At 31.5% G+C, this 10,230-nt stretch overlaps 2 protein-coding genes across 3 annotated transcripts in view; one reads left to right on the top strand and one right to left on the bottom strand.

The window, feature by feature from the left end:
• The window catches only part of LOC106679929 (LETM1 domain-containing protein LETM2, mitochondrial), a 25,222-nt gene extending 22,115 nt beyond the window's left edge, over positions 1 to 3,107 (top strand). For both annotated transcript variants that reach the window (XM_014419329.2, XM_067049788.1), the window contains 2 exons: positions 2,515 to 2,671; positions 2,891 to 3,107. In XM_014419329.2, the coding sequence (XP_014274815.1) occupies positions 2,515 to 2,671; positions 2,891 to 3,025 (292 nt within the window). In that variant the 3' untranslated portion in view covers positions 3,026 to 3,107. The remainder of the gene's footprint in view (positions 1 to 2,514; positions 2,672 to 2,890) is intronic.
• On the bottom strand, positions 3,098 to 10,037 carry mTerf5 (mitochondrial transcription termination factor 5; the record flags this gene model as incomplete). Its single annotated transcript, XM_014419345.3, is given in 9 exon segments — positions 3,098 to 4,103; positions 4,260 to 4,478; positions 6,880 to 7,127; positions 7,198 to 7,365; positions 7,450 to 7,617; positions 7,706 to 7,862; positions 9,195 to 9,334; positions 9,456 to 9,553; positions 9,635 to 10,037. Coding segments are annotated over 9 exon segments (1,548 nt in total). The 3' UTR covers positions 3,098 to 3,883.
• Between the last annotated feature and the right edge of the window lie 193 nt (positions 10,038 to 10,230).

Genomic DNA, 10,230 nt, shown 5'->3' with positions numbered 1-10,230 from the left:
TATATATATAAAATCTCCAACATTTTGATGGAGTGTAGTGGGGTAGGAATATCTTAGAGGAGTGGGGAGGGCTCATTAGTTAGTGGGAGTCCTATAGTGCAGGGGTGGCCAAGTGTACTGTTCATAAGATCTACACTTTATCTTATAAGTGTGTCACCATCGACTTGTTGCTATAGGCGTAGTATAAGAAGGAATAAGCGGTTTGAAATGCATACTATGTGTGATACACATTGTTTCAGTATCAGGTGCATTCCAATGAGTAATGGGTGGATAAGTAATATACATGTTCAAAACTATTTTTTAAATACATGCCTGTTGTCAATGAATAATGAATAATCCTTCCATTATATCCCAATCCCTCCAATCCCACATCACCACCCTTGAAGAATGGTGCCAAAACTGGAGGATTAAAATAAATTCAAATAAATCCCACCAAATCATATTTACCCTTCGTCTTACCCCACAGTATCTTTTAATTACACCTCTTATTCCTGTTGAACAGATCCGTTACTTTGGACTAAATCTGGACAAACGACTGACATGAAATCTTCATACAAGACAGGAAACTGCTCGTCAACTCAGACTATTACAACATTTACTAAACAAATGGTCCAAACTTCCAATCCATTACAAAAGACTGATCTACATGACTATTATAAGGCCTATCTGGACATACGCAGTTGAGCTATGAAATTATCCTATGCTATGAAATCATCCCCCAATCCTTACAGTCCAAAATCCTTAATGCTCCTTACTTTGTTACAAATCAAAACATCCATCAGGACCACAATGTCCTCTATGTTGCCGACTTGGCCAGAACCAGATATCAATCCTTCTATAATAAACTTCCCAACCACCCAAACCAACTCGTTTCTAACCTGGCTTCTCCTTTACTACCTAATAATCCTCCTAGGCGTCTGAAAAGAAGATGGCCTCGAGATCTTCTCCTTTAGAAATGTTTTTAGAGTTCTATCAATGGGTAGATTCTACACATGTTTGTATCTTGTCATAATATCAGTTACAGCAAATTTACTTGATGTGTATATATGTATACAGTTGTAAATAACTATAAATAAATTATTAAAAAAAAATTTTTTAAATGACATTAAATTTTTGAGATATAGGCTTCAATATAGATTGAAGTAAATAAATTTCCAGATCCAAATTTTTATTGCAGCTTTCCGTACATGCGTTACCTAAAACATTTTATTTTCCAACACTTGTCCAAGATAGATTTTTACTAACTTAAAATGCAATTTAAATTTTTTATCAACTGCAATGTATAAGTTGTGCTAATTGTTCGTAAATATAAAAAAAAGTGTATTATATATTGTAAACGGTAAAAAATAAAATAAAATAGGAGAGTGGGAAAAAAAGAAAGAAAAAAGTTTTTCCCGAAACGATCTTTATGAGTTCCCAATCTTTTTGAGAAGCATTATTAGGTCCAAATGAAGAATATGTCGAACGGTGCGATCCAACGTTCCGAGAACTTCCGCGTGTTTCCGAATCGAGCGCTTTGGTGATTGTTGGATAGACACACGGACAGCCTCCAGGTTTTGGGGCATTCTCACACTTAGTGCACTTCTTATTCATCTTCTTGTTGGGTTACCCATTTCACGGAAATTGGCAATCCATAACCCAATTGGCAATCGCGAAACGATCTTGAGTCAGTCGAAAATGGCCACGGTGAAATCCCCAATTCGCGATGAGAGAAAGGTTAATTGACAAAAACGTTGTCATGACAAACCCACATTACTCACCCATACAGGGCATGTCGGCTGGAGGATTCCCATTATCTAACCACCCTTACTCCACTCTTCTAAAGGGGCCTCTACATCTTGGCGGCTTGCCACGAATCGGAGGATTGTACAAATGCTGGGTAAACAACCACCACCAGGACCAACCACATGTCAGTGTTTTTCAGAGAGGCAAGCGTAACTGACGTACAAGGGTTTTCAGCCATTGTACTGTGATTATATTATTTTTATTTTAAAAAAATGAAATTAAATATAAATAACTAAGGCTAAATATAAAACTTATTATAACAAGTAACAAGAAACACTTTTAACCTCCTAACAGCTCTCAGTTGCAACTAAACAAAGAACAATGGTGGAGATGCTACACGAGCGCTCTCACGGACCCTCTTTGATCTATGTCCAAAAAATCGACTCTCGACGGATTGGCAACGAGCTTAGTCACCCATCTACATACTCGGGCATGCCTGAGTTCGCCACGGCTTGGCCAACATGTAGGCCAACAGAGGCCCCTTAAGACATCCCTCCCCCACCCCTTGAAAATGTGGGAAGTCCCACTTTTTACGTATCACCGTAAAAGTTTTAGACTTAAAAAAATCTGTACTGGGCATGCTTAACATAAATGTTAAGTCACATGTGGCCATTGAAACATATCTATTATATTAATATGAACTCTTCCAGTGGGGGGATTGTTTAATAATTAGTTCCAGGATCAGAAAATGAAAATTATAATACGTTTTTCTGTTTTATTTTTTTTAAGCCCTGGAACAGTAAAAATTGATGAGTTAATGGACATGCTAAGAGATAAAAGACTTGGCGATCCTCTTCCACTTAAAGCAGAAAGTCAGATAGCTTTCATTTTGAACAAGCTTGATAGTGACAATGATGGATTCATAAAAATTCGCAAACTTACAAAGGTATATTATAATATTTTATATTAAGATGACAAAGAGAATATTCTCAAATTTATATTTTTAAATCGATTAACACTAGGCATAAGAAAAAAACTTCCAAAAAACATTCCAATAAGATGTGATTTAACTGTTTGGAAAATTTTTTAAATTCTTTGCCTCATTTTAAATAATTATACTATATTTTTAAAAACTACAAGTATTTTAATTTTCTTATGATTGCAGCTATTGGAACGCCTAAGCTCTGAAGAATCTAAAGTAGACTTAGTAAGTGTAACAGAATATATTAAAGAAATTCATAATGAAGAAAAATTGGATAACATAAATAAATCAGAAAATGATAATAGAAGACCCAGTTAATTAAGAAAATCATGCATAAAATACGTTCTGTAAAAATTAAAATATACACTTGTACTTTGAATTAAATTATTGCACCTATAAACCCTCCATTTATCCTAACCTATATCTTAATCCTATCTTTTTTAATTTCATGTTATTTAAGAACCTCTTCATATCTCAGCTTATCTTTGTTTTTTAAGCTTCTCTTGAGCGCAATGATGAAAAAAGTTTGGCTCACACAAATGTATATTCTTTGATACACTATATTCCGAAAAGGCCACCTCCAATTTAACTCATTGTTAGTCATAAATTAGGGGTTAGTATGGGCATGGTTAACTACTTTATCTTTCTCAAGTGAAAAACAAATTTCCTGGATACACCTATGTTTCAACAATGGCTCATCCTTTATACTTTATTCTCGTACTAATCATTAACCTTATGCAACAGAATGAGGTAGAAAAATAAAATAATATTTAAATAGTGAGGAAGGTAAACAGACCCATTTACATGGCAAGAATTGTTATACAGCGGTGACCGATCAGCGAACTAATATATAATCCAGATTGATAAAATTCCCATTGACATATTAAACAACAAAAATGATTTATTATAATTCTGGTAAAAACACATAATTAATACATAAAATAAAAAAAAAAAAAGATTTATAATAATTATTGTATAAATATACAGGTTGAATTCTATACTTTTCTTTGAACAACAGTCATGACTAGACAATAAATATTTACGATTCTAACTTTTTCAATACCGTAATAAACTCTTTGAAGTAGTCAATTAAACTGATTTTTCACCAACGCCGATCTTAACTGAATATTGAAGACTGATAAAATGCACATAAAGAGTGTTTCTTTCAAAACGATGCTACGAAGAATTAATTTTTATTTCAGGTCTGTCAGGTAAATCTTGATAGGGATTGATTGTTGAAGTTTCCCAAACAGATTCTCCAGTGAAATTAAAATCTTTTTCTAAAAAGTAGATGGACAATGGTAAAATAAAGTCTCTTTTTATCCGTCCATTGCACATAAAGTCATCCGAAAGTTGGAAGTGCTCTAGTTTTTCCAATTCCTGTTTTACACGCATGCTGAAATAAAAACAAAATAATCTCAGTCACAGTAGATTCTTCAAACATAAGTTATGTAATATAAATAATAATTTAAAATATAATTATAATAGGGTAATAAATAAATAAATAAGAATAACATACACACATAAAAAAAAAAGATACAGAGCTACTTACTTATAATAAAAAAGTATATAAATATTATCTATAATTTCTCTGTCACTGAATCTTTTTCTTAAATACCGAAGATTTTTGCCAACTTCCACAACAGGCACAAAGCGCCACCTCTTGTGTCTATTAAGTTTGAATATAATTTCACTTTTGTCTAAGTTCAGTTCACTTTTTAAATAAAATAAAGAATCATATCCAAATACCTTATGATTGTTTTCACAAATCCTGAAAATTAAGAAAAAAAACTCATGAGTTTTCTCTAACAAGTTACGAACAATAAGTATATGAGCTTTTGCATTGATCTAGAAATATGAGGAAGAGAGTATTATAATGTGTTGGAGGTATTATAAGATCTAATCATTATAGGAGTCAACAGCTGACCTCGAATGAAAAAATTTTATAAAGCATTATGTATATCCCAACTACAAATGCACTTAACAAAATAAAATATTTTGAAAAAAGTAAATAATGTCTTGAATTTAAAATTTTATAAATTTATATTAAGAAGTAACAATTTATGTTTCAATTATTGTGTTATGTTTTCTCATAAATACAAATTTTTGTCAGCTGCATTCATTTTTTTTTTTTTTTTTTAAATTTGTCACTAATAATTGAGCCAAGAAGTTAATAACTTGTTACCTAATGAGCTAGACTTATCAACTTCTTCATAGTAGAAATCAAATTAAAATAATATTTGGTGTTATTGGAACCGGCCACTTACCAGGAGTTATAGTTTAAAAATTACCAATAATATGTTAATGGTAAAAATACTATCCAACATTAATTATTTATTAATTTAATGAAGGAATAAATAAAAAATGTTTCTACATAAAAAATATCAGAAAAATACTAAATAAAGGCAATTGCTTAATTTCGTCTTTATCAGAAAATGATTAGTAACTTGCCGATGGTCTTATCAGTCATTAAAGAAAATTTAGGGGGAGAAAATGAGTTTAGTCAATATCGTTAAAACTGTTTTTGAGAAAATGATAAAAAAAAAAAGTGTAAAAAATAAATGTAAATGTAAGAGGAGAAAAATGTGTGGGTTTCGGAGCTTCGCGCTGAAACGCGCCTGATGTGACAACTTTACACTAAATATTGGAATAATAATATTAATAATTACTAGAGGAGAAGATCCCGAGGCCCACCACTTACCCCCACCACCGCACTCTCCGTTATGCTACACTTTTGCCTACATGACTTCCAGTATCTATAACCTCAATTACCCCCACCACCGCACTCTCCGTTACGCTACACTTTTGCCTACATGACTTCCAGTATCTATAACCTCAATTACCCCCACTACTATACTACTAAGCCACGCCCATTCTATTTCCGTTACGCTACACTTTTGCCTACATGAATCCCTGCAATCTAATTTATAAGACGTCATGTCAAAATGGTCGGGGGTGCGGTCAGCAAAAAAACACAAATAAACAAATTATTATTTATTTACGCCAATGTTTTGAACTGAGTTTCAGGTCTTTATCAGGGAGCTTATGGTAGAGATACTGGCTGAACTGTCAGTTTAGCTAAGATACAAGCGTTTAGCCAGTATCTTGGCTTAACTGTCAGTTTAGCTAAGATACAAGCGTTTAGCCAGTATCTTGGCTTAACTGTCAGTTTAGCTAAGATACAAGAGTTTAGCCAGTATCTCTGCCGCAAGCTCCCTGTTGAAGATCTGAAACTCAGTTCAAAACATAGGCACGAATAAATAATTTTTTATTAATTTGTGATTTTCTGCTGACAGCGCCCCTGACCATTTTCTCCACTTATTAATCTATGGTCAACTATCTACACCTCATTAAAGAAACTTTAAAAAATTTTAAATTCTTCTACAGTTTTCCTTTACTCGTCTTTACATTTATTTTTTCATTCTCCCCCAGTAATTTGTTTGCATTTTTTCTGATTAATATTTCCAGATAATTTAGTTAAAATCTACATTATGTCAGGCAATATAGCCTTGGATTGGGGGACACATCTTTTCAATTGGATTAAAATTAGGGTGATATTGAGGTAATCTTAATAAGGGAAACCCTTGTTCTAAAAAAAAAATCAATATAATGCATATCTTTGTATATCTGGGAATGGGATAATACAGCATTTTTAAGGCTAAAAATCAGCTTACCAAAAATATCATTTTATAAAACCGATTTTAAACTTTTTTATCATTTCCCAAACAGCTTTGACGATATTGATTAAACTCATACCAAAGTACAATTAACTCATCTTTAATATTTTCTTCATTAAAATAATCTGAGAGGGCTTAAATGAAGAATTTTAAAAATACCTTCCTCTAAAGTCCCTTTAATTTTGTTTATATATATATATCATCTTCAATGAGGTCCCTTGGACAATGGAAAAACCACTGGAAGTGGGGTATTGATGCCCGAGGGTCATATACTGAACAAAAATAATAGATTTTTGGTTCTGAAAATGGTCTTGAAACTTAATAAACGCACCATTTTTCATTTCCTTTCATAATGATAGTATGTACCATGAATAGTTGAGAACTGCTGTTTTGAAATGAGCAATGATTAATTTCAACTTAAAGTAATATTGTGAGCGGAAGTTGTGCGACGTACCCACATCAGATTTTTTAATTTAAAATTTACACTTTCATTACCTTTGAAAGATTTTTTCATTAGTTAGCAGAAAATTTATTGTGCACAAAATCTTTAATTCTTGTAATATATTCAATCGACGTTTTGCTTTCACTTGATGGTGCAAAAGTTTGGCAACTGCTGGATGTTTCTGATAAATCGAAAAAACTTCATTACTTTTCATTTCTTTAAGTCTCTGCTTCACTGTTTCACAGTTAAGGGTTAAAAGGACCGGATATTTTTCTAAGGCTATGATAGGAATATCTTCATCCTAAGACAAAATATCAAACAGTTATACTACAAAGATAACGCATAATTAAAATTAAATGAGCCAAACTTACTTTAAGGTACTTTAATATCTTCTCCATGTTTTCAACAGGCATCATAGAAATTTTTGGATAAATATGAAAACATATCTTCATGTCAGTAGAGCCGATGTGTGGAAATTTTGATAATATTTCCAAACTGTTATCATAATTAGAATGTAAAACAAACCAATTCAAAAAAATCTGTAGAAAGTTAAAAAAAAAAATGTTAAGTAATCTGATGGAATAAAAATCAAAAACAATTATAAAATGTTAATATATATTTACCCGTGCTTTGGAAAGCATAATATCATCTCGAAAAATCTTCAAATTAGTATTCATAGTTCTAAAACTTTTGTTCATGAACCTAAAATTTATTTCTGACAATTGAGACTTATCAATATCTCTATCAGAAACACCAAGTTTTTCTTTTAAGTATGCTCTTATTGCAACAACCTGAAACATAAAGTAAGTACTGATGAAATACAATATATTAAAAAATATTCAAATAAAAAATATTAATCATAATAACATTAATGTATACCTTTAAATCACGTAAACAATGAGATTCAGAGATTTCTGGACAATTACTGATATCTAGTTCAGCGTGTCTCCATAGATTCCTTATGACATTTGCATTATATTCAATGTAACCTTTTTCTTTCAAATCTTTCACCGAAGTTCTAGTCATAAAATAAAATCTGTAAAAATATTCTATTAACAATAAATATCGTATTAAATTATGAGAATATAAATTAACAATATAAAAATGGTTTTATCAGAACAATTTTAAAGAAAAAAAATGTAAATGTGATTATTAGTGTATATTATGTTTACTTATCTTGTATTGTTGCAATAGTATTGGCACACACACCTTGGACACTACTGACAAGGTACTGGAGAGAATCGTTTATGGCAGGTTGATTGTATTTTGTGGAGCCTGAGGATTATCCAATAATCAGTACGATTTTGACAAGGGCAGATCGACAACCGATGCCATCAACTTTGCCATCAGAGCTGCTTAGGAAGCCAGGAAAGAGGTGGAGAACAGGTGGAGAACGGGTGGTAAGAAGCCATTTTAACATTGGATGTTAAGAATGTTTTTAATTCACCTCAGTGGGACTGTATCATGGACGAGTTATGAACTTTAGACTCTTGAAAGGTGGAAGAAACATTAGAATGCCTCATCTTCTAGAACATTGATCCACCGTCTGATTCCTGATATATCAACATGGACATGATTATAACATGAAACTTGGCAAAAAATCAGTTCCGGAAAACTTAGTCGCTTTGATGGTGACTAGGCAGTAGAATTGGAGGCTTAAGGATTTAGGTAGATAGCCCTTCTGTCCCACAAAGTAATGCTTGGCAATGGTTCCATGAGGTAGTAAAGAAGAGTTGGGAGGTGATTTTTTACCTACCTATAAAAAAAACACAAGGAGCTTGATGGGTAAGACACTGGGCTCCAAACTTCCAGACTTAAAATCAAATACAGCACTTGGGCAGAAAATTATTTTATGTTATATTATCTTATAATACATTCTATACCTTGGGATAGAGTCTGTAACGAGAGTTAAATAACACAAATTAGGGATATGGTGTGAATTTTAATCATTCTTCTGACAGGGGACCTGGTACTAATCTAATTTTAACCTCGGTTGAAATAAGAATATCAACAGATAAGAACAAAGGGTTAAAACGTTCAAAACAATTCACAAGAATATTATCCTTATAAAAAAAAAAAAGAAAACTGCAGACATGAGATCTTTCAGAGGGAACGGGATGACAAAAGGGGCCATGTCCAGAAAAATAGGAAAATCAGAAGTATCTCTCTGATTACTAAAATCAAAGAGGAATTTATTAACATGATCATTGAAAACTTGTCTATTGATGGAGGTGATGGAACTTTAGACCACTTATTTTTCAAAATAATAAATATTAATTAAGAATCAATGTTTAAACAAAACAAGTTAATGTAGATAATGACAAAGATTTGCATAAAAAATATTTGTATACAATATAATTGATATTACTTTTTAATTTGAAATGACTGAATCAGAAATGGAGTAAAACTATATTCACAAAGAGCTTCATGATAATTCTTCAGAACTAAATGGTGTTTCAACAAAAGAGGAATGATGTTAATGCTTTTAAAATCGTACAAATCCATAGCCTGAAACAAGGTAGCTTTCATTTTTATTCAATAAAACAATTGAAACTCGTGTAAGAATAAATAAATTTATTTTCTTTAACATATTAAACCTAAGTCTTGAAAATTCAAATCAACTACTTACTTGCAACAACTCAAGTTTGTATAACACTTCTCGTTCAGAGAGTAATTGCAACTCTAATTTTGAAGAAACTGCCCTTCTCACTTGATCAATGGGCAAACCTGAAGATAAAATAAATTAAAAAATTCAGAACCCTTAATTATTACATTTTTATTTTATTAAAATAGTTTACTCATAATGACCTGTAAATTCTTTGATCATATCGACATGTTTAAATTGAAATTTGGCATTTGGTTCAGGAAGAATTGAAACATTATTACAAAATAATCTCTTATTCAAATGATGCATAGGAAGTAAAAAAATACGCCTCATATTTTGACATTTAAGTTAATAGGCTAAGATAGCATTTATTAAAAATTATGTTATCAGTGATATGATTAATTAAGAATAATAAAATAATACTCCGCTATTAGAAAGTATAGTTTGATATTATTATTATCCAAGTGCATTAGAAGAAGGTAATATAACAATTATAGGAATGGGCTACACTATGCCATCAGTGAGGTCGAACAAGTGCGAGGAAGGATGTCAGCCAATTCATTACAAAGATGATGTTGGGCATTCTCAAAATTTGGTCCTATTTAGCTATTAATTGTTTTAAAAAAAACTAAAGTCGATTGATTCGATATTTTTTAAAAAATTTTATTATCTTCAGTAAATGCTCCTTGATAATACTCTGAAGCTGGTAAACATTTTATATAATAATTGGAGAAGTTTGTCGGGGGGTGCGGTCAGCAAAGAACAACATAAATAAACAAAACCATATTTATTTATTTTA

This window comes from Halyomorpha halys, unplaced genomic scaffold, assembly GCF_000696795.3.
Source record: "Halyomorpha halys isolate HHAL.00 unplaced genomic scaffold, Hhal_1.1 Scaffold234.1, whole genome shotgun sequence".
Classification (NCBI taxonomy): domain Eukaryota; kingdom Metazoa; phylum Arthropoda; class Insecta; order Hemiptera; family Pentatomidae; genus Halyomorpha; species Halyomorpha halys.
Note: the sequence above shows the minus strand (reverse complement) of the source record. Positions and strands in the feature narration are given on the sequence as shown.